Source organism: Halictus rubicundus, chromosome 9 (genome assembly GCF_050948215.1).
Source record: "Halictus rubicundus isolate RS-2024b chromosome 9, iyHalRubi1_principal, whole genome shotgun sequence".
NCBI classification, from domain to species: Eukaryota; Metazoa; Arthropoda; class Insecta; order Hymenoptera; family Halictidae; genus Halictus; species Halictus rubicundus.
The window spans coordinates 11,005,944-11,028,155 of NC_135157.1; the positions used below are offsets into that span (position 1 = coordinate 11,005,944).

The 22,212-nt window shown below is 39.9% G+C and overlaps 3 protein-coding genes across 7 annotated transcripts; 1 reads left to right on the plus strand and 2 right to left on the minus strand.

Moving 5' to 3' along the window:
- Positions 1-7: 7 nt before the first annotated feature.
- Positions 8-3,403, plus strand: LOC143357072 (G patch domain-containing protein 1 homolog). Of its 2 annotated transcripts, XM_076793270.1 has the most exons (4): positions 8-343; positions 420-798; positions 877-1,101; positions 1,174-3,403. In XM_076793270.1, the coding sequence occupies exons 1-4, from the start codon at positions 280-282 to the stop codon at positions 3,392-3,394; spliced, it is 2,889 nt and encodes a 962-aa protein (XP_076649385.1). In that variant the 5' UTR covers positions 8-279; the 3' UTR covers positions 3,395-3,403. The 2 variants fall into 2 exon arrangements, with proteins under 2 accessions (XP_076649385.1, XP_076649386.1); XM_076793271.1 differs by lacking the exon at positions 8-343 and having other exon boundaries at positions 657-798; positions 905-1,101.
- Positions 3,404-3,440: 37 nt separating this feature from the next.
- Positions 3,441-17,720, minus strand: LOC143357069 (uncharacterized). 4 transcript variants are annotated; one of them, XM_076793260.1, is made up of 30 exons: positions 17,304-17,720; positions 16,216-16,376; positions 15,118-15,216; positions 14,808-14,897; positions 14,521-14,672; positions 14,282-14,370; positions 14,067-14,126; positions 13,587-13,752; positions 13,044-13,269; positions 9,246-9,399; positions 9,046-9,175; positions 8,598-8,819; positions 8,349-8,522; positions 8,119-8,279; positions 7,699-7,981; positions 7,345-7,474; positions 7,093-7,207; positions 6,887-7,009; positions 6,470-6,817; positions 6,057-6,227; positions 5,828-5,983; positions 5,618-5,725; positions 5,274-5,549; positions 5,148-5,202; positions 4,928-5,069; positions 4,637-4,742; positions 4,458-4,567; positions 4,249-4,387; positions 4,083-4,180; positions 3,441-3,816 (listed from the first exon to the last, which is right to left on the minus strand). In XM_076793260.1, the coding sequence occupies exons 3-30, from the start codon at positions 15,213-15,215 to the stop codon at positions 3,744-3,746; spliced, it is 4,155 nt and encodes a 1,384-aa protein (XP_076649375.1). In that variant the 5' UTR covers position 15,216; positions 16,216-16,376; positions 17,304-17,720; the 3' UTR covers positions 3,441-3,743. The 4 variants fall into 4 exon arrangements, with proteins under 4 accessions (XP_076649375.1, XP_076649378.1, XP_076649376.1 ...); XM_076793263.1 differs by having other exon boundaries at positions 7,345-7,459; positions 17,304-17,719; XM_076793261.1 differs by lacking the exon at positions 16,216-16,376.
- A 1,181-nt stretch (positions 17,721-18,901) lies between these two features.
- Scpx (Sterol carrier protein X-related thiolase) lies at positions 18,902-22,123 on the minus strand. The gene is made up of 4 exons (XM_076793685.1): positions 21,979-22,123; positions 21,406-21,842; positions 20,942-21,317; positions 18,902-20,683 (listed from the first exon to the last, which is right to left on the minus strand). Exons 2-4 carry the CDS (start codon positions 21,830-21,832, stop codon positions 19,870-19,872), a joined length of 1,617 nt encoding a protein of 538 aa, XP_076649800.1. The 5' UTR covers positions 21,833-21,842; positions 21,979-22,123; the 3' UTR covers positions 18,902-19,869.
- Between the last annotated feature and the right edge of the window lie 89 nt (positions 22,124-22,212).

Below are 22,212 nucleotides of genomic sequence, written 5' to 3' on the forward strand. Positions count from 1 at the left end.
CATGGTCGAAACAGTTGTCCTATATATTGGAAACTTTAATTAGTGTTTTTTTTAGAATTTCGGTTACTACGCAAAACCTCGCTCCGTTCAAATAAAGCGATAACGAATTTGCTGGTGTCTTACTTATAGTTGGATAAATAAGAGTACAGCTTAAGATGTATACATTCTCCGTGTATAACCTAAAACGTTCTGTTTTTGACAGTTGCATAAATTAGCAACAAATAGTGTTTTTCTAACTCTGACCCTTATTGACCGATAGTTAAATATTGTGCGTTGAAAATGAGTGACACCGAAGACGAGAATTACGCGACCTTCGGAGTTCCTCTCGATCCCATAGACGAAGGTATGTTGAAGTGTTTCAAAACAAGGTAAAAAGTTCTTTTTATACAATTTGTTAATCTCATCCGAAACTTCTGCAGAGAATTTACCACGAAAGAAACCTGTGACAATCGAAGAACAGTATGCATACGATGCGCAAGGTAGACGCAGATTTCATGGAGCATTTACAGGTGGTTTCTCTGCTGGATACTTTAACACCGTCGGTACCAGAGATGGATGGAGACCGCAACAGTTCAAGTCTTCCAGGGGCAGTAAAGCAGAAAGCGTTACTCAACGACCTGAAGATTTTATGGATGACGAGGACACAAGTCAATTTGGAATTGCTCCAAAAGGTATTCGTGCTACTAGCGATTACGCCGATCATGGTCAAAGAGGAGTGAAACGAGAGAGAATTAATCGTGATAGTAGCGGTCCCATTCCTGGTACACCTGTATTAAAAGAGCTTTTGAAACCTGTCAAGTAAGTAACTATTTAATTCAAGATAAATCAAAGAACATATGAATGGTAGTCTGAATTAATATTTAATGTAATATTCAGAGACACAGTTGGTATTATGTTATTGAAGCAAATGGGCTGGAGACCTGGTCAAGGCGTAGGATCCAGACTCACTAAGAAGGAGAAGGCTAAAATTAAGAGAAGAAATGAGAAAATAAGAGCATTGAAGCAACAGTATGGTAAAGCTGGTTCAGGAACTAGTTCGGATGAATCAGAAGATGATTATGGAGATGTTACATTTGCTCCCGATGATTATGAACCATTTAGGTAATTTAGAGATCAGTAGAAACCTGTTTCGGTAAATAATACTGATAGTAATCGACATATTTCTTTTCACAGATGCAACCCAAAAGATAATTATTTTGGTATAGGATATAGCGGATTAGATAGAAGAACCATATTGTCTGGCCACATCAACTTATTCGATACTCCTGCATTTAGCGTTCAAGAGAAAAATAAAAAATTATCGATACATGGCCAAGCGTTCGGCGTTGGTGCCTTTGAAGCCGATGATGATGATATTTATGAAAGAGATGACATGTCTCGGTACGACTTTTCCCTGGGCCCAGAACGTAAAACTAAGTCCAGGTGGTCAGATGATAGCAATTCTAGGAACTCTAGCAATTGTCTAGAAGGTTTCGTACCAGCGAAAAGCAAATTGGAGCAGAAAAAGATATATCCACCTCCAGAGTTGCCTAAAGACTACGTACCGGTGCACGCGGTCAGAAAAAGTCGATTTTACCCACCGATCGAGAACGTTCCTCGCACAGTAGAGAACGGGAAACGTAAAGATCTTACGGCTGCCGATAGGGCTAGAATATTGGAAGATACGCATACCGTTAAAAAAGCATCCGACTCGCATCCGAACGCGGTACCGTCGGTTGCTTCTAACATTATTTCGAAAACGTTAAATTTACATGGAAAACAACAAACGGAAGAAAGACAGAAATTAGAGAGTCAGCAAGCCAAGGCAGCCACCTCATGGATGGACAAACTCAATGTCCAGAGTTTCGTTAAAGGTGGTCTCGTTGGATCTATCAAAGAAGGCGAAGGGAGCTTGAAAAAGCTAGAGGAATTTAAGGATTCGTCTAAAATCGACGAGGGTCAAAGTGCGAACAAGCCGGAGGGAGATGGTTCCTTGGAAAGAAGCACAGCGAAACCGTTTTTCGCAGATCCTGATAAGCAGAGACGCTTCGAACAATATTTGATCCTCCTGAAGAAAGGTGAGAAGAGCAAGCTGGACAGCCTACAACCGCTATCGATGACCGAGTGGGACAGAGAACATGAACGAGCAGAATTCGACCAAGCAGTCAGACTGTTCGAGCAACCAACCAATGATTATGTCTCGAACAAGTTTACGCACGCCGCTCAGTCCACAAGTACAGACACTGTTCCTGAAAAATTCAGTCCAGAAGATGAAATGAAGCAAGCCGTGAAGATGAAATTGTTTGGAAAATTGACTAGGGAGCGCATCGAGTGGAAACCTGCGAGCATAGTTTGCAAGAGGTTCAATATTCCAGAACCGAAAGTCGGCTGCGCTCAGCCTGAGCTGAAGAGCAAAGGAGCAAAGTTTTCGATCTTCGATTCGCTTGATTTTAGCAATTCTTCGAAATTCTTGAAAGCAACTGACACTGTACCAAAGCCGCTTGTGAAAACTGATTCTGAATTGAAAGACAGAGATGCCGCCAGTAGTACATTCTCAGCAACAAAGTCGAGTAACAATCTACCTCCCAATGAGCCTCAAGAATCGGAACCTGTATCAGAGAAGATAAGAAATTTCGAGGCTTCTTACGAGAAAGTCTTTGGCAGAGAAGTTCAAGAAACACCCTCCACGATTTCTGAAGTTAAACAAAGTTTGGACGTTGAAACGGATTCGAGTACTGTAACGAAAGGCTCGGAGGTAGCAGGGACGAGTCAAGATGACACCAATACGTCAAACCAGGTACCAAAGAATACAGCCGAAGAGAAGAAGGACCTTTTCAAAGCAATTTTCTTGAGCAGCAGCGAAGAATCAGATTCAGAGCCGGAAGAGAGCATAGACAGCGAGGCTGTAAAATCGGTTCTGATTGGCAAGCCTGCGACCGAAGTGAATATCAAAAGGAACACTTCTCCGCCAAGGGGAATTTTTGCTAAGGTCGACTTGGATAATCTTCTCTCCAGTTCGAAGAGCAGTGAACAAGTGAATAAAAATGTAAATAAGGAGATAGATACGAGTACAGTGTCTCAATCCGATGTAGGAGTTACATCGAATCAAAGCAATGATAGTAACACAAATTCCGATGAGCCAATATTGTTACCCGACATGTACGGACCAGCCCTTCCCACGAAACTCGTCAAAGTCGAAGAATCTACGTCCGAAGCAACCAGTTCTCAAACCGTAAAACCTTTGTTCAGAAGTGTCGTAACGAAACCTAAGGCGGACACCAAGATTTCCGGAGTTTGGGTCGAGAAAAGGAAAGTGAAGAAATCGAAGAAAGAGAAGAAGAAGCACAAGCACAAAGAGCACAAAAGTTCGAAGCACAAGCGAAAATCGAAGAAGGAAAGACGCAGTAGTTCGTGAACCAAGGACTGATGAAACTGTCACAAAGAAGTGAAAAGAGCGAAGATATTGTAACAACAACAGGCGCATTGTTTCTTTATTGTATGGTCTTTTCTTTATATGCGACACTGTGTTTACATTCAATGAACAGTTTGAAAATGCTCCTGCAATTACAAGTACAAGTTTGTAATCACAATCGGTAAAGGCACATCCGATATGTACAAGAATATATATATATATATATGTATGTAATGGTATCTATATATATTTTTGTATATGCTCTAGTACGCGAAATTGAGCAATCTTTATTTTCTCTTTAGTTGTAGCGTCATTTGTTGCTGTTGAACACTGATGTAAACGCGTTGAACAATTATTTGCTCGATGTCATAGAGTTCCTTGAAGGTGGTCTGCTGTGATTTGTGGAGTTCAGCTTCTTCTCGACGCTAAAAACACACATTAGACAAACATTATTTTAATTTTCCAATTGCCAAGAAGTACTTTGCATCTGTGTGCATTTATAGTGAACGCAATAATCGAGTAAAAGTTACTATCCCTTCGATTTCACGACGCGAGTCGCGGAACGCGTGCTCTTCAGAGACCTCGGCGTGATTTATACAGATTTTTCCAGTTGTTATAAATGATTGTTACAAATATAATCTTTTTTATTTGTATTTCAACTTCTTCCATTCGGATAGAAGTCGGTACGCACCTGCTGCTTCTAGAACCTCGTTTAAACATATCCGTTAACTTCTTCTTCAGATTTTTCTTCTCAGTCTTCTCGTTGATACTCGTCTCGGATCCCGATGTCTATAAGACGGACAATTAATTTCGTAATCGTCGACCTATGTAACCGTGTAAGTACTGTCGTTACTTACCTGAAGATCTATGGAAACATTTGGATCGTCCACGCTAGCCGATTTAGTCAATTTACTCGTGAGTTTCTTCATTAAACCTTTACTGTGTTTCTTATCTCGTTCTAACATCTCACTTTTTGTAGAGCCAGTTGAGAGGCGACTGATTACGAACAAATAAAAGGAAATAATTATACGAATGTAATGAAAACAAACGAATGCGTTAATGTTACCTATCCACACTGGAATCTCTCTGCAAGCTCATAGTTCCGCCATCGATGTCTGAGCTTTCTAACGATTGCAAACTAGATAAATTGCTATCGGTGCCCCATATACGTTGCGACTGGAACATTAAATAAACTAATTAGGAACATATGTTTTGCGAGAAATAAAAATCGCATTGTACGTGTACCTCTTCGTTCCGAGCTGTCTGTTCTAAAGATAAACTCTTCCTTTGCAAACGCGGCTTGGAGCGGCTCGTCATACCTTTTCCTGGATCACTCTCCACGGACGTTGATCTGCGAAGCGAATTAATCATTTAGCGTAAATACATATCGCTGAAAACGTCAGTAGGGTTTTGCAAAACCTGTCTGTTGATAATTTTGTTAAGTCGACAATAATGTAATAATACTCTTAGATTCTTTCAATGCCTTTACAATTTTGTATGGTAGTCTAGTCAGTAATCCTTTCCAGTGATAGGTACCTTTTACCAAATTTCTTCATCCGCATCACGTTTGCCTCATCGGTTGTTTTCTTCGAATCTTTCAATTCTCTGGCCACGTCCATTAATTTTTTAATAGTGTATTCCAACTTGTCTGTCCTTTCGCCGAGTTGCGAATTGGAGTCTTATAGGAATGAAAAATATTAGCACAATGTAGACTAAGATTTGTTAACTTTATTCGATGAAGGATTAGCGTTTGTACCTCTTAGATCGGGTTTTGCGTCCAACAATGGCGACGATTCTCTTGACTTTGGTCCCTACAAGACATCAATAATTTATTTCAATAATATTGTACATTTATCGATTTTTTTTTTGTAATTTTATATACCTTTAGTCGCCTAGGCGGAGTGGGTGTGTAAGTACTCGAAGTTCCATTTTCAGCTATACCGTTCAATTCGGGGAAGAGTTTCGTTAAATCGTTAACTTGTTGCAACAGCACATTGATATTCCGTAATTCAGATTGCTCCTGTCTAGATTTTTTCGTAATTACATCTCGGAGCTCTTCACGCTCCTTCTCGTGCCGCTCTTTTTCGCGTCTCATTTTTTCATTGCTGGTCCTCAATTTCGCGTGGGCGTCCCTCAATTCTAACAAGTCGCATTGTAACTGCAAAAAGAAATGTTCATTGGTATCCGTGACTGCTTGAACATTCAAATTTACACAAATTTAGTCACTTCTAATAATTTCTTTCTGCTCTCCTCCTTCTCTTCGTCGTATACTTTCTTCAACTGGTCCTGTCGCCTCTTATTTTCCAAGCGTTCTTTGGAACGTTCTCTCTCGATCTATAATAACAATTGAAATTCGATTAATTGCTCAGCGATCTTCAAAAAGTTGTTAGTTCTTAAAGGGGGTGTCCATTTACTTCTACCCCCGACTATACATACTTCAAACAGGGTTTGCCGCAGATCCCTCGCTAACGTAGCTGTTTCCTGTAAAAGTCTCTGGTGCTCTTCCCTCTCTTTCTGCCACGCTAACTCCATACGAACTTTCAGACCTGGAATTTTCGTTCTGCCGCTCGTGAGCATTCGTTCTTCTTCCAGCTACGAAATACGAACATATAAAATAACCTGATCTAAACACCGCCAAAATCAATTTCGTGGATCAATGCTATACCTCGTTAATTCGCGACTGACATTCTGATACTTTAACGTGACTGGCCGACTTCTCGGATACCAATTCAGCTTTCAGTCTGGACGTTTCTAGCCGTGCTTCAGAAAGTTCATCTTCCAGGCTATTGATCTGCCTTTCTAGAACCAGTTTGCTGGTACCGGATATCTCTTCCTCCTGCATTCGTGGCATTCGTTAAAATATTTTGCATTTCTGGGTGTATGTAGTTAGCCTAGTGCAGTATGTAATTAACGCGTTGACTGTACCGCGGCAGTCACCGGTGACCGACGCTCTTATCAAGTAATTAATAATAATTGTTAACAACTCTGATGGTTTGTACGAATCAAATCGTGGATTCTAGTGGAGCCAAAGCTTTTCTATCAGTACTTCGATCGAGTCACATTGCAAGAGGAACCAACCTCGTCAGACTTTCCGGAAGACGCATTCGAGTGTCTACTCCTGGCAGATTTCAGGTCCGCGATAGTCTTCTGGGCGCCTTCGAGCATATGCTTGTAAGTGTCGCGTTCGCGTTTGTATCGAGACAGTTGGCTCTGGATGGTTTTGATCTCGTCGTTGATGGCTGTGATCCTGTGCTCGTACCGCATTTTGCATTGGGCCAGGTCTGCTTTCTTCGCTTTCTCCATGTTCTCCAGGGCGTTCTTCAACTTCCGGATTTCGGATTCGAGCGCCGCGGTGTCCGGAGTTATAGCTTGGTGGATCTTCGACACGGCTTCGTAATCTTTCAGCTTGTCCGAAAGGTCATCGTTCTGTGAAAAATATGGAATTAAAATCCGTGTAGATATCAACTTCAATCATAATTTTGAGCCTTAGCTTACCGCCTTTCTTATATCTTCTAACCGCGTCACCAAAGTATTGTTCTCTTTCTTCAAATTACTAATGTCGTTGTTCAGGTCTGTAATTAAAGCCTTGTTCGGCAATTCGCTCTCTTTCACTCGCTTCTAAAAGGTGAAAGCAAAGAAAATCGATTTCACACACCTTCAAATATTTAGTACCATCTTTCGCGTTAAATTGCTGCATTTACCTCTAACGCAGTCCTTTCGGACTTCCACTCGCTCTCTTTCAATTTTGCAGATTGTCGTAACGTCTCTAATTCCTTGCGAATGCCGATCAATTCTATGTTCTGCTCTCGCAGCTTGCTACAATTGGACGATCACAATATTAGTCTGATTTTCATTAAAATACAGGGAAAATTACCGAACTCTACCACTTTAATTTAACTGTTCGCCACAGATTTAACGCATTACATTCATCTCTACGACTTTCTATCGCTTACGTATTAAGAGCTCCGTTATCCATTTCAAATTGCTTCCTCAAATTCTCAAGCACATTAAGTTTATCACTGAGGTTGTTGTACTCCTGTTGCCCTTTCTTCAGCTCGTTCTCCAAATCTGCAATATAAGACACTGTTGTCTCATCCAGAGTGTTCAATTTAAATGATTTTAAGGGGTACATATAGTATGACGTAAGTAGCTTTTCTTTTTTTTTTGTTTGTAGATGGACGTACGAAGGTCAACAGCGTTGTTTACATGGAATCGCAGATTTTTAATTCATCGTTCAATGAAATCAGGAGATATTTCGAGTGGAACCATCGTGACCGGTTCGTCGTTATCACAGTAAAGAGACTTACTCAAAATCTTTTCGTTATACGATTGCCTCATCTCATTCATCTTCTTCGCGTTGAGCCCAGTCTTTTCTAACGAGCTAATCTTCTTCTTCAGCTCGGCCACTTCGGATTCTCTGGACTTCTTCTCTTGATCAATTTCGCGCTGCACAGACTCCTTCTCTTTTTTCAGCTGAGCTATTTCGGCCGTCAAATCGTTTATCTTCGCGGCGTTCGAGGATTTCGCGTTCTCCAGTTCTTTCTTCAGCCGTTTCACTTCGACGTCCAACTTGGTCTTCGATTGTTCCACCTTGATTAACAAAAAGCTTAATCTTTATATTTGGCTTCTGTGCCCTATACTTGATGCAGACAATTTTTGTTCCTCACGAGGATCCGCATTCTGATTATAACGCACGAAATTCACAGTTATCATTAAAAGACACTCACAGAAGAGATCGACTGCGACATTTTCGACTCCCTTTCGGTGTGCGCTGACAAATCGTCTTGCAACTTTTTGCACCTATCACGCTCCTGCGTCAATTCTTTCTTCAGTTCATTCAACGATTTTTCCAATTTCACTCCATCCTTCTCCGAAGACTTGGCCGCTTCTGCAAAATGCCAACGAAGCTTTATAAAATCTTTGCGAAGCTTTCACGCTGTACAAAAAGGAAAAATACCTAAGTCTTTCTTCAACTGAACAACTTCATTGTACACTTTCAATTTCTCAGCAGAAAGCGACAGAAGCTTCGACTTTAGTTTCTCCTTCTCCTCGGACAAGGCAGACTTTTCTTCGTCCCATGCTTTTCTCTCCACTTCCCTCAGCGACACAGCTTCGTCCAATTTCTTCTTCACTGTAATATTTAAATATACGCAGCGTAAACAAATGTGCAGCACAAAATCGAAAGGAAGACTAATTGATCACTCACTGTTCTGTACGTCTGCATTCTTATCGTCTCCTTTCACGGACAACTGCGGTTTCTTCTTCTCTTTCTCATGGGACAATTCTTTCGTCAAAGAGTCGAGCTTCTCTTTCAGTAATTCGTGTTCCTTTAAGAGTTCATCGTATTTGCCGTGATCCTTGGCTGTCAGCTCTTGAATGTCCACGTCTTTGCCCTCGGAAATATTTGTAAAAACAGTCATCATGTCTCCTAAAATGTAAACAATATATTTTATCAAACAGTCCCTTTAATCTGAACACTCTACTGAACATTCGTATGGGGACTGAAAGTTCTGTTAAATGTTAAAAACCCGGAAAAAGGTTTACGTGCGTTGACCAGCGTAATTTGCTCGACGTGTCGCGCGTTAATTAAACGATTATCGAACGTTATTATGTTTGAACGATTTCAAGTGCTCGCTGTTAGGCCAATGGCGAACCTATTTCTTTCTCCATCTCATCCACCAGTTTCTTCAGTTGCACTTTGGTCGTGAAATCGGTCGCCTTCTTCTGCGGCCGATTTTCGAAACCGCTTTTAATCTTCTGCAAGGTATCCTCGACCTTTCTCACCTGGAATTCGTGACGGCGGTTAACGCGTGCGATTTTTATCGTTCGATTATCATTCGAATCGTCATTCTACCTGCTCATACTTCGTCTCCAGTGTTGTCTTTTCGGTCTCCAACTCCTCGACCTTACGCTCGACCTTCCTCAGCTTGAACGATAAAATTCGACAATTTTTATTCGACTGTTCCAAACTTTTTCGCAGACGGACGTACTCGTCCGCTTGCTCATCCCTTAAGAATACGAAATATTGGTATATTATGCATTTCATTTAGCCGTCATAATAGTAGCGCGGCGGTTACGGAATCGGATAAAGCGACCATGGTTGTTTACGCGAGTGCCGATTTTTCTTTTGTTATTGTTGAACCCACGGAATTCATTCCGGGATTCATTTCCTTCATTAAAGAGTTTATTATATGACCAATAAATTTTTCCGCTTTTTATCGCGTCGTGTTTCGCAGACTACTGTAAGACGATCTCTTTTGTAGCCTATTCGGGAAATATCAATTAACGATATAGTATATTCTGCCAGAAGTTTTCGAGCACTACGAATTAAATGTATTCCGAAATTGATTCCCGAGAGTATCGCAAGACTGTTACAGTTTCGTTTGAAAGATTTTTGGACGAACGCATTTACAAATTCGTTTCAGCGAAGGGGAATGGTCAACGTGCCCCGGACGAAGGGAGTTATCCGGTTCCGTGGAGCGAAGCGTGATCAAAGTGACGCGACATACATATTATAATTACCTCTCTCTTTGTTAATTTCTCACGTACACAATCAATTAAATGGAAGCCGAAACGGTCGGAACGGTGCTCCGCTCGCGACGGAAGCACGTCGGAAGCGCGCGAACAAGTTCAGAAACATCGAAAGGGTTCGACGACAGTATAACGTTCCACATACTGCTCTCTCTCACTCTCTCTCTCGTTTTTGTTTAAATTCGAAAAAAAGCAACGCTATATCTCATCGCCGTCGGTCCTGCTCTGATCCGACGTTCTCTTTATCTCTGTCATTTCGTTTTTTTGGAAGATTCTTCCATTTTTCTCGATTGCGATCGCGAAAAATTCTATCCGAACCGACGGGAAAATTTGACTCTGTTTCTGTTCAGAGTTCGGGAAAACTGGTTATCCCGAGGCAACGAAACACCGGCGTTCGATCCAGTTTTGACGAAATGCAGTGACCAATAGCGTTGGAACCGGTCTTCCGTCCACAAATCGTCGTCCTGCAACAATTCAGATGGCTAATTTTGCTAAAAATATTTTTGCACTCGGTTTTCTTTGTATTTTTGTTTTGTTGTGATATTTGATTTTTGTTCGCCCTCGTTCCCGCCTGAGACTACACTCGTGAGATCTTTGGTTTCTATCTTTTTCTGTTACCCTTTTCTTTCTCTCTAGTTCTTCTCCTGCGTGATTCGAAAAAAATTCGACTTTCTCGAAAGTACATCAATTTGTTTGTTTTCTTCGCACTCTTTCCGTTTATTCTATTTCTTTTTTTTTTTCATTTTTGTTTGTTCGTTCGTTTTCGGTTTGTTCTCCGATTTCGGAAACTGCAGTAAGTGGAAATCCACTGTTTTCGAGCCCCTTCAAAGTGTTCGTGTGCGTTTGTTCCTGTGCCAGGTACAATGCTAATCAGCCAAACGCGTTGTCGTTATAACGTTTCAAGTGTTTTCAATACTTCCTTTTTCCGTTACATAAGACGTTTCGTCTAAGCACGAACGTCTAAACATCTCCATGATGCCCCTAATGGCACGAGAAACGTTCGTTTTTTAAGAATGGTAAGGTACATTCGAACGCACATTGCTTGCAATAAAATAGGAATTTATTTATTGAAGAAGGCTATGGAAAACTGTATTCGAAACGTCGCTCCCGTCGTTAAAGGTAAAGGAGATATTTAGGTGTTGCTCTTAGGTGAACCATCCTGTGTAAATGTATGGTACACGTGATGTTGGGTCATCAAACAGTTTCGGATCTAGCAAGCCGACTTGAGGCCACAGATTGGTCCGGACCTTTCCCAAGCAAACTGGCAAGTGCCTGAGTCAGAGACCTAGCGTCAGATAAGAATGTAAACACAAGATAAATCACACACGAATAAACACTTATAGTTCTGTAATTGTTAGTACAACACATAGCTTCCCGATCGGTCTCGGCTCGCGGTCCCCTTCTGCAAATTCTTTAACGCTCCGTTCGGATAAAAATTACTACTACTTTAAAAATGGTTGAAATTGAACTCTTTAACGCGTGGATTGTTAGCTTAGGTTTAAAAATGAATTTTTGTCTAATATTGTAACAGTTTACAGGATCTGTAAAATGGTTGATAATATTCACGGCATACGCTATTAAAACTGTAACTTTTCAATTTTTAATCGATTAAATAAATTACTTTGATGGGTTTGCCGAATAACGAGATCAAAATAACTGGAAACTGAACATTTCTTCGGGCTCGCCGAAACAGATCTTTTCCACACCTATTTGAGGGACTTGCGGGGGCGAGAAATGTTGAGAGAGAATGAGATATGTTTCTCGAACAGTAGCCGAGGGTCCGAGAACCCAACAGGGGGCGTATTGTGTATATTTTCTTTGAGGTGAAGGTCGACAGCACCGCAGGACACCATCCGGTTCTAATAGGTGGCGGAGGCAAACGCGACAGTTTACCGAGGCATCATTGGGCCATGATATCCTGAGGTCGTAAACTAAGCTGTTGAAAATCGACACCTATTCATGTTATGCTTCGTGCGGTCCTGACCGTGGTTTCTCGAGCCCTAATCCGCTCATAAATGAACAAAGTCCACTGTCCCGACTACCGCAACATCTTTAGGGCCTGTCCGATTTTACAACCTGAAATTATCGTCGCCCCGACAATTACTAGACAGCGGATTTAATGTATTTACGAGAAAAATAGATAGGTGTAAAATACTTTTCTGGATTAGTAAAAATTAGCGATATAATAGTATATCCGCTTGAGAAAAAGTAGACATCTGAATCTACCAATGCAAATTGAAGAACACAATTTACATGTTTATCTATGTGTGATTCATTCCATGTTTACATCCTTGCTTGTCTCTCGTTGAAACTGTACGGAAGGGATAATAGGTAATTTCAAGTCAGAATCGGATCGAGCGGCTTGATTACCCAGCGCCAATTACACAGTGACGAGATTAATCGCATCCGCAAACACAAGTACTTGTTATTCAGCAAAAGAAGAAACTGTACGCAACAGGCGAGTCATGGTTCGCCGCTGTGTGGACACGCGAGGTGTTTATCCATTGATTAATGAATTCGAATTCAGACAAACCTGTTAGTAAAACGCGTTCGCTGTTCTTTTTGTATATGTATGCAGAAACATGAATATCCTTCAACGATAAATCGAATTTTTTTCTGGACACGTCATCGCAGATTAGAGACGATTTTATCTTTATGGAGAACCACTTGTTTACATTTCTAAATTGAAAGAAGCTAATTAATCTAAGGTGGCGTCAAAAATATAATGAAAAAGAAAATGCCCATCGAAATGGCACAGACCAATTAATATGCAATGATCTGTAATTAAAAAAAAATGCTTAAATTATGAATTATAATGGAATTTGATGCCAATTCATATTTCTACAAAAAATTTCTACAATTCGTCTAATTCACAAAACGATATTACTGCGGATTTTTATATGACTATAAACATTTACACAATCATTTTAAAAAACTGTTATTATGTAGAATATTCATTGAAGTTCACAGAGATTTTCCGAAAATCATAATAAATGTGTAAAATCCACAGTTTAGATATTACAAATGGACAAAAAAGAAGCGAGAAGTATACATGCGAGAAAAGGAAACTAAACTGCTATATTTACGATATGTATACACCAACAAAGAGGACGAAGATTACCTGAAAGTGTCTTGCAGCTCGTAGATTTCTTCTTCCAATTGTCGGATCTCTTTCTTCATGTCCTCGTTCTCGTCCATTAAAGATTCACATAAATTTTCCGCCGCTTTTAGTTTCGAGCGAAGTTCGTCTTTCTCCCTATCCCTTTCACCTCTAAATGCTTTCGTGTTCGCTTCTTTCTCCAGCTCTCTTATCTTTGTCATCAGACTGGTCTTTTCTTGTGCCAGAGCTGAATATCGTTAACAGATATTAATAATTATCATCTATTGTTTTTAACCCTTAAGTGGTACATAGATTACGAAGACCATTCCAAAAATTCTATACTCTTTGCTGAAGTTAGCCTACGAAAATTTTGTTGGGGCCACGAGAGAGTAACCAGTTAAGGGTTAAATGACTTACTAATTTTAACATTTATCTTTCAAGTTCTATTATTTTCAATTTTCGTGTACAGTAAAGAAAATATGGCAATTCCTCCGCAGCGTCACGTACTCACGGCCGCTACAGTACTATCCCCACTATCATTGCACAGTGTACAGACTTTCGTACCTTCGTTTTTCTTTTGCAACTTTTGTACTTCATTCGACGAGGATTTGCTCGATATAGTTTCCATGGTGGACAATCGTCTCATCAGGATCTCGCTTTTCTCTTTCTCCGCTTTCTCGCATCGCGCTTGTAATTCGCTCACTTGGCACTTCAACCTCTCCATCTCGCTCTGTTTGTAATAAATTTCGTTTCCTCGATTACGCTTTGCTCGCACGATTTCTTTCAGTTCTCGCATTTCATTTTAACGACTTAAACATTGTTTTTTTTTACATCGATTCGATTTTAAATGATCTTTGATCGTGTGGAAGACGACAATGGTTTTCGAGAGATACGTTAAATCACACAGTGTGTTGTTCGTGTAATTGGAAAGCAGTGATAAATGTAAGGATATAAATCAAGATGAATAATAAGTGTAAAAATTCCGCAGGGAAAAGAAACTGAACGAAAAAAAATCTTAGTATCGTTATGTTTGTCTGTCGTCACCTCTTCCTTCCGGTACTCGTCATTCTGTACGGAATTCTTCGGTGTCCGCGATTTCTTCACCTGAATATGAACAAATGTATTATTATTTTTCATCGCTAAGGTCCTCTAGAATTAAAACAGGCTGACTACCGCGAGGTATGCAATCTCAGTGTTCTAATCTGCAGTCCGTTCTACAAAAGCCAAGGAGAGAATTAATTAATCAATATCAGCAATACCTGTATTATGAACTCGACGTCGTTCGCCGAGCTGTTTTCGTTACTGTTATCTATAACCTCCTTGATTTGCAGTTTCGATGGTCTTCTGACTGTAAAAACATCATAGTCAAACATACATTTCAGAAGTGTTTCGATTGGAAATTTGTTGATACAACTATGTGCAGCTGTTAATGTATGTTAAATGGTAATACGTTCTGGCGTAAACAGCAAAAAAAAACTGTTTACGCATACGTGATTACCTTCCTTCCTTTCTTCCTCTTTGTCGATAGCAGACAGATCCATGAGCGACGTCCATCCGGCTGCTGCAGCCGATGATTCTGTACTATTCTTGAAATCATCCTTCGCCAAATTCGTTGCGGACGACCAGACTCTTTTTCCATTTTCAGCGGAACTGAACGTGAAGATTGCAATGATTACGTTTGATTTTGTTGTTGTAGCCGTCGGAGAATCCGTAGGCATACAATAAGTATAATCGTTGCATTTAATAATTAATTTCGTCAAGTGATCAGGATCCTCTTCAACTCACCGGGCCGACGATTGCTCGAATGAAAGACTAGGTGTGGAAGATGTGATGTCCCTCAGGCTGTCTCTTTTACCCCCGTGCTCTTTGTAATCCCTAAAAAGTATGCATTGATTAAAATAGTTATTATAGCCCTTGTATACAGTCTGATTTTTCTGATAATCTATACTAATTAGTAGGCTGCGGATTTTTCTGAGAAACAAAAATTGTCTGCATTGATTGTAAGCCACAGGAGCTACCTTAGCACTCTAATGATGCAGTCTATTAAATTCTGTATTTTTTTTTTTTTTCTTAATTAAAAGATAAACTATAGCACCTGAAGCATCTCTTGCAGCGAGTCGGCCATCGCACTTGAGGATGAAAGCCGAGGGGGCAGAGAGGGTCACCTTTCTTCGACGAATACATATGGTGCATTCTGCATGGAAAAGTGAAAAGATTAATCAACGCAAACGAATCATTTGTATAACAGAGACAACAAATATATGGAGATTCCACGTGATAGAACAAATTATCACAGTTAAAAGTCGTAGAAGAAGGCTTACATTACGTCGAAGAATGGAGTACATAGACAAGGATAACTTGTAAACATGTTATTTACACAGAACCCATAAATCATTAGACATGAAATGAGTTTTTATGCATAGAAATGCTTTAATATACTTTCGCATTTAATTTATTAATGCTCAACCCAGACATTTCGAGGAGGTGCAACAGAGTTAGAAAGACAGATAAGGCTTTGAAGAAGAAATAAATAAATAAATTAATTAATAGACTGTGGATTTTTATGCAGATTAAAAATTGTCTAAGTTTGCTCCATGGTACAGGAACTGTATAAACATTTGTTCCTTTTCTTTACAGCTTTAGTGAATCGAAAAAGATACAATTTTCAAAATGTATTTACTGTTATGCATCCGAAGTACTAATTTTTGCCATAAATCTATAAAATCCACAATCTATTCATTGATATTAAATTACTCTCAGCCGATGCCGGGTCGCTTTTGATCACCCTCTTCTTTCAATTAAATGAATTAATAAATTAGAAAATGGTTTATTTTTCAAATAATTGGTATTCTAAAAATTAATTCAAAACAGCGGATCTTCATCCAAAATAAAGATTTTCAACCTGAATTGTTTGTTTACTAACAATAAGTTGAAAATAATATAACAGTATCTTTAAATTCTTCTAATGTTTTTACTGTTTCAAATCACATCTGCTCGTTTTTGTCATGAAATCCGCTGTCTAAACATTGGTTTGAAACGATGTATTTGAAAAATTTTCGCATGGGTCACAAGTGACCCGGCGTCGGTGTTCTTCGTCGCTGTTGCAGGCCTTTTCAGGGTTAAAGGTGGCAGCGAACAAGAGCGAAAGGATCACGACGAGAATACACGAAGAACGTCCTGGAACGCTGCGTACCACCGTAAACGAGACGCGGGAAATTTGAATAGCTGCGAATCGAAAATCTCGGTGAAAGATTTCCGGCGCAGGGCATATCTCGTTGCGAGTGTGTCACACGCGGCAATCTAACAATCGAGCCCTTCTCGGCTGTAAAAGCTAGAGAGCCGGCTCACGAGGACCTAGAAACGAAACCTTGAATTAATAGGAGAACGCGTTGCGAAACGCGTCGGGCAACTTGGCTTTCTGCAGAACGCGAAATAATTGACGACGCGCACACCAATTTCAAATTGCACTCCCGTTTTCGAGAATAACATAACGTCTGCGGTACATGCCCGCATCGGGATCAAATGATTTCAAATTTCGAACATTATTTTAGTATTGTTCTTTTCCAAAAATACTGGTCTCACACTCGTGTAGATTTTTTTTTGCAGAGATTATTACCATCAATAATACCCACTCATATGAGCTGTAAATATTTTGCAGTTGTTTACAATCCGAACGGAGGATGAGTGTCCATAAAAAGATGCTTATTTGCATCTGCTGCATATTAAATTTATCAGCGACTTGTCTTCTAACGACATCGTAAATCCGTTGATAACTTGACAAATTCCACATCGTACAATACAAGATTATCATATCATTAATATCGATCGATTTACGACGTCGTACGTTCAATCTTGCGAACACGGGGCGATTAAAAACGCGCGGATTTTAAGCGGATCCGCATCGCTTCGCCGCCGCTTGGAGTCCTGTAATTACTACTTAGATCGAATTAAATTTAATCGCACGATAGAGTCAATTGTCTCGCTAGTTTCGTTCGACCCACGCAAGCCTCGTTGCAGTCTTCCAAAAATACAAGAGCGCAATACATCGAGTTTCGAATTCCGTATCAAAACTAGCATCTGCCTCTACGCGCATAAAACGATTTTTGCTCGATCTTCGTACTGGGAAACGGTCGGAGAACGAGTCTCGATTCTCTTGCGGAGATTAATGCGTTTCACGGAGATCGTTGGTCGGTCGAGACAAAATGCTTGAGTAACCGTGAAATTGATTGCTGGATCCCGGTCAGAACTTACGCAATTAGGTATTGACTGGTGTGTACTTACTTGATCGATGTTAACCCAAATGCAGCAAGCGGTCACGATTAAATTTATCCGGCACGTCGTTAAGAACGGTCGCACACGGCGTATGGGAACGCACCTTCCATACCGGGCAGAGAGGATGGGCCCGGCAATCTCATATCAGAACACGAACGTTAGCAGACGAACGAACGACCGAACCGAAAACGTATGATCTACGATTTCACGGATTTTGTGGTCTCTCTATCGGTAACTCGCAGAGCCCAGGGACCGTTTACATGTTTCGCGATGGCCCCTCTGCGCAACCCGGTCACTCTTTTTCCTCGTCCCTTTTCTTCTTTTCTACCTTTCTTCGCCTCTCGTTACCCGCGACAGTCGCAACGTCGATAGACGTCACTAATAGCACTGACACGATGCTGCTATTACAGGGGTTAGGCCGTTACTCGAACTCGGGGCTCTCTCGTACGTGTGGTAATTTGGAGACTAGCCAGGGTGTATATTTATCTCTAGCTATAAATATAGTACATACTGCTTTCCTGCGAGTGTCCCGCGTACACGTGTGCGTGCGCGGGCCTCAGGATATCCTAGAAAATCGGCGCGGCGGTAGACAGACTAGTGCCAGAAACTGGCGTCTGTTCGATGAATTATCACCGAGTCCAGTTTCAGACATATTTTATTGCGCACCGACTTCTTTTCCACCCAACTATTCTGCGAACACCGCGAACGTCATCCACGATGACATGTCCTTCTGAAGGATGCTGCACGGTTGCAACTGAACCATTTACAAAACAAATCGAAATTTAGTACTTGCCGATACAACGGCAAGATACACCTAACGAATTCAATGCAACGACTACGTAAAGAAGAGCGCGTCTTGACGCAAAGTTGCATCCCCTATCTTATGGGGTTTAAACCTGTTTCAGTCTGGTCCAACCTGCTTCGGTTTGCTTGGGGACGAAATCTTGATTCGAACTTTCGAACGAACTATCCGGACTCTTCGGATATTCTAGATACTTACTGTATTTCCTACAACGACGTTTCCAATATTTATTTCGACTACCCCAGTCATAGTATAGTCATAGATAGTGATAGCGATAATTAGCTTCATTTTTCTACTTATGCAGTATATTTGTTTCTCTTTTTACATGCACTTAACTTCATATATTTTTAAGCATATCTGTTTTTCTTTTCTTCATGTGATACATAATCAACGAGTTAAAAATGTTTTATGCAGGAACGACCATTTTAATGAGTCATTACAATAGTAATGACTGTTGCAGACGTACAACATTGTTAGTTGACTGTCAAGGTCAGTTTTCATATTAACCTCTATTTCAAATACAGGTTAAATGACCACATTAGCAAAAGAAGAAATTTTGCATATCAACCGGAAACGTTATTTTTAGAGAACAATAGCAGGTATAGTTTGCTAATGATTTTCTTGTATTAGAAACGACGTTCTCATTTGAATGAAAAGAGTAATTGCATTAATTTCAACTTATCAAAGGAATGTTTTGAATTATACATGGCTGTTTTCGAACGATAACAATGCTGATAATAGCAGTTATCGTTGCCAAAATTGGAATAAACAGGAGATAAACGTATTGCTGTAAAGTAAAAACAGATTTGTTTTAAAATATTTAATAACATTTATTTTTCAATAAAAACATTTTGGTAATAAGTATAAAAACCTACACCTTCTTTTATAAAAATTGTGTATAACATTTTAATTGCACCCTGCTTCCACCTATTGCACCAATAATTCAATAGTAATGTCTATCATTCTATATCGTAAAAAAGATATAATTGATACTTTGTATAAGTTACACCTTATAACCATATTTTTAATACAGTGCTATTATGAACCTTCCCTCGCTTAATCTTTAAAGTATTTCCGAAATGCTAATAATAAAATATATAAAGTGTAATACATATCCATTATTATATAATATACCATTCTATATAAACATTTAAGGTGATAGGTGTAAAAGGGTACAAGGTTATTTTACATAAAACATTTTGGAAAGTAGCCCCGTGCAATTTGTGAATGCCAAAAGCCATTTTTTATTTTCTGAATGCCATTTTGTTGCAATCAATTGTTAGCATTCACGCCCTTATAACACCTAAGACTTCATTTGTCTATAGACGGAGTATAACAAGATACTTATACTATACAAAATTTAACAAAAATATAATTTAATGGATTCATAATCTTCCAATAAAAATAATAGACAATCAATTTGGCTTAAATTATAAATACAATTCGATTAAGAATTTACAAAACGCCGAAACTTTTTATAATCTAATTCGGCTATATAGATGTTCTTTTACTATTGAACAATTGTTTTTGGCGATAGTAACGTGACTATTTAGAAAAATAGAATTAATTATTCATACATTAACTACGTAATTTTATATAAAAATTCTAGAATATTCAACATCTTTCGTTAAAAACGAATTTACACTATGCAACAGGAATGAGTGTAGCGCATTTTGATGCAAGCTTCTGAATCTAATTTTTTATCGAGACCATATTTGTCAACTTCGATATCAGATCAAGGAATCTCTAGAAAAATTTCAACGTTTCTACGCTTTACAATTTCGAACGAAGGAGTTCAATTTTCTGAGCGGCACGTTTTTGCAAGTCAATTAATTTCATCGCTAAACCCATATTGCCTTGGATTTTAATTTTTCCTTGGAAGAAAGCCTTTTGTGGGTTCAACTTTCCAGATATAAAATCGACGATATCGGTATCGTTAATGGTGATCATAACGTCTGGTTTAGTCGTCCCGTTATATTCAACCTTTCCTTTTCCGGTTTTGGCGTTAACAATCCAAATACCTTCTGCACCGCCAGGTCCGTTTGTTACTTTGAACCCGTATATTCCACGAACTCTGTCGATCAAACCGTCTTCATCTTCTTGCATCGCGATTTCTAATATTTTGAACAGCGCGTTTGCTTTGAAGCCATCTGGATTGACTTGTCCACTGACATTATTTTTCTGTACACTTTGAGGAAAACCTAATCGATACAGAGCAACCACAACTGCTCCACCTAAACCAATATTGTGCTGCAACGCAAGCTTTGCTTTTGGCACTTGTCTTTTACCAGCTTGGCCTCGCAATTGCCAGCAGAGTTCAGCACACTGTGCCAGCCCTGTTGCTCCCAGTGGATGTCCCTTCGAGATCAATCCACCACTAGGATTTATTACATACTTTCCTCCGTACGTGTTGTCACCAGCATCAATCAGCTTACCAGCATGGCCAGGGGCACAGAGACCTAATGCTTCGTAAGTAATAAGTTCATTGGTCGAAAAGCAATCATGCAATTCCACCACATCCACATCGGATGGTCTGTAAGGGCATTGTGTAAACACTTTCTCAGCTGCATTCTTTGTCATATCATAGCTGTAAAAAGATAAAATCACGATTTTCATTTCTTCTCATTAGAGGTGTGCGAGAACACGAAAATGTTGGGCCGGGAATTTTATTCGGGATCGGGACGGGTTCCCAATAATTTTGGGAGATTCGAATATACCGGAATTCACGAGAATTTTCGGGATTCTCAAGAATATTTGAGATTCCCGAGGACATTCAACAACCCGATTCGTCTCGACCCAATGTCTTCCCGACCCAACCCGTCTGAGAATATTTTTGTTCTTATACCCAATAAGTTTAATGGCACTCTTCTCTGCGAATGTAGATGGCAAGTCAGTAGACATTTCCATCCCTACAATTTCTACTGCTTGAGATTCAAGCTTGTGTTTACGAACAAAGTCCTCGCTAGCAAGAACCACGGCTGCTGAACCATCCGATGTCGGACAACACTGAAGCTTAGTCAGTGGTCCAAATACTTTCGGAGAATTCATTATTTGCTCCAAAGTGTATTTATCTTGGAATTGAGAGTATGGGTTGTTCATGGAATGTAAATGATTTTTATAGGCGATCTTTGCAAAATGCTCAGGTTTTGTGCCGTATTTCTTCATGTGTTCAATGCCAGCATTTCCAAATAGCTGTGCAGTAATTGGACTTTCATTCATACCTACGATTAAACAAGGACCAGATAAAATAGGGAGAAATTAAAAAAAAATAGACTCATCCAAACTAGTAGAAAAAGAACAGTTTGGTACCAGCAATTTCAGCCATAATTTCTACATGCTTGTCCATAGGATTGGTACGATCCATGAATTTTGACATTAAAGAGCCCTTTTCCATTTTTTCAAAGCCAAGGGCTAACGCACAATCGATGGAACCACCTTCGATTAGCTGTTTAACCATGATCAAAGCGGTGGAACCGGTTGAACAATTATTATTTACATTATACACGGGGCAACCAGTGATTCCGACTTGGTAGAGTGCCCTTTGACCGCAGGTGGAATCTCCGTAAACGTAACCAACGCAGGCAGCTTGTATCGCGTCGTAGGAAACCCGTGCGTCCTGCAAAGCCTTTGTCACGGCCTCCTTTGCCATTTCCGGATAATCGATATCATTCCGTGTGCCTGGCTTCTCGAATTTTGTCATGCCGACACCAATAACGTAAACTTTCTTCGGTGACATCTTGATCGTTCTGAATAGAGAAACACAGTGAAAGTGAAGCCAATACGGAAAACAACACGTACGCGAAGTTAATGCCTGCACTACTGTTTCTTTGACTGGACTGAAGTATCGTGTCTTACTAATAAATGTTACAAACAGAAACTGACCTTTAAACTCTGCCGCAGTATCTAATCACGAAAAAAAAGCAAATAAACTCGACGAATGACAAAGCTACTTTACAACCAGCGTCACTGCGCTCGACTGCGCTCGACTGCGTGCAACTGCGTGTGAGTGCCGAGTCGAGCGCGAGCAATCACGAAGAAATCTCAGGCTCGACTGGGAACATTGTTGCATCAACTTATTTCCCGAGTTTTGCTCTAGATGTCGCTTGTTGATCATCA

Coding starts and splice junctions, on each gene's coding strand:
- LOC143357072 (XM_076793270.1), top strand. CDS start 280: ATGAGTGACACCGAAGACGAGAATTACGCGACCTTCGGAGTTCCTCTC. Junction 344..419: donor TCTCGATCCCATAGACGAAG/GTATGTTGAAGT, acceptor AAACTTCTGCAG/AGAATTTACCACGAAAGAAA. Junction 799..876: donor GAGCTTTTGAAACCTGTCAA/GTAAGTAACTAT, acceptor TGTAATATTCAG/AGACACAGTTGGTATTATGT.
- LOC143357069 (XM_076793261.1), bottom strand. CDS start 15,215: ATGCACCATATGTATTCGTCGAAGAAAGGTGACCCTCTCTGCCCCCTC. Junction 5,984..6,056: donor GTCAGTCGCGAATTAACGAG/GTATAGCATTGA, acceptor CGTATTTCGTAG/CTGGAAGAAGAACGAATGCT. Junction 5,203..5,273: donor CTCCGCCTAGGCGACTAAAG/GTATATAAAATT, acceptor GATGTCTTGTAG/GGACCAAAGTCAAGAGAATC.
- Scpx (XM_076793685.1), bottom strand. CDS start 21,832: ATGTCACCGAAGAAAGTTTACGTTATTGGTGTCGGCATGACAAAATTC. Junction 21,318..21,405: donor AATTATGGCTGAAATTGCTG/GTACCAAACTGT, acceptor GTTTAATCGTAG/GTATGAATGAAAGTCCAATT. Junction 20,684..20,941: donor AGTGCCATTAAACTTATTGG/GTATAAGAACAA, acceptor ATCTTTTTACAG/CTATGATATGACAAAGAATG.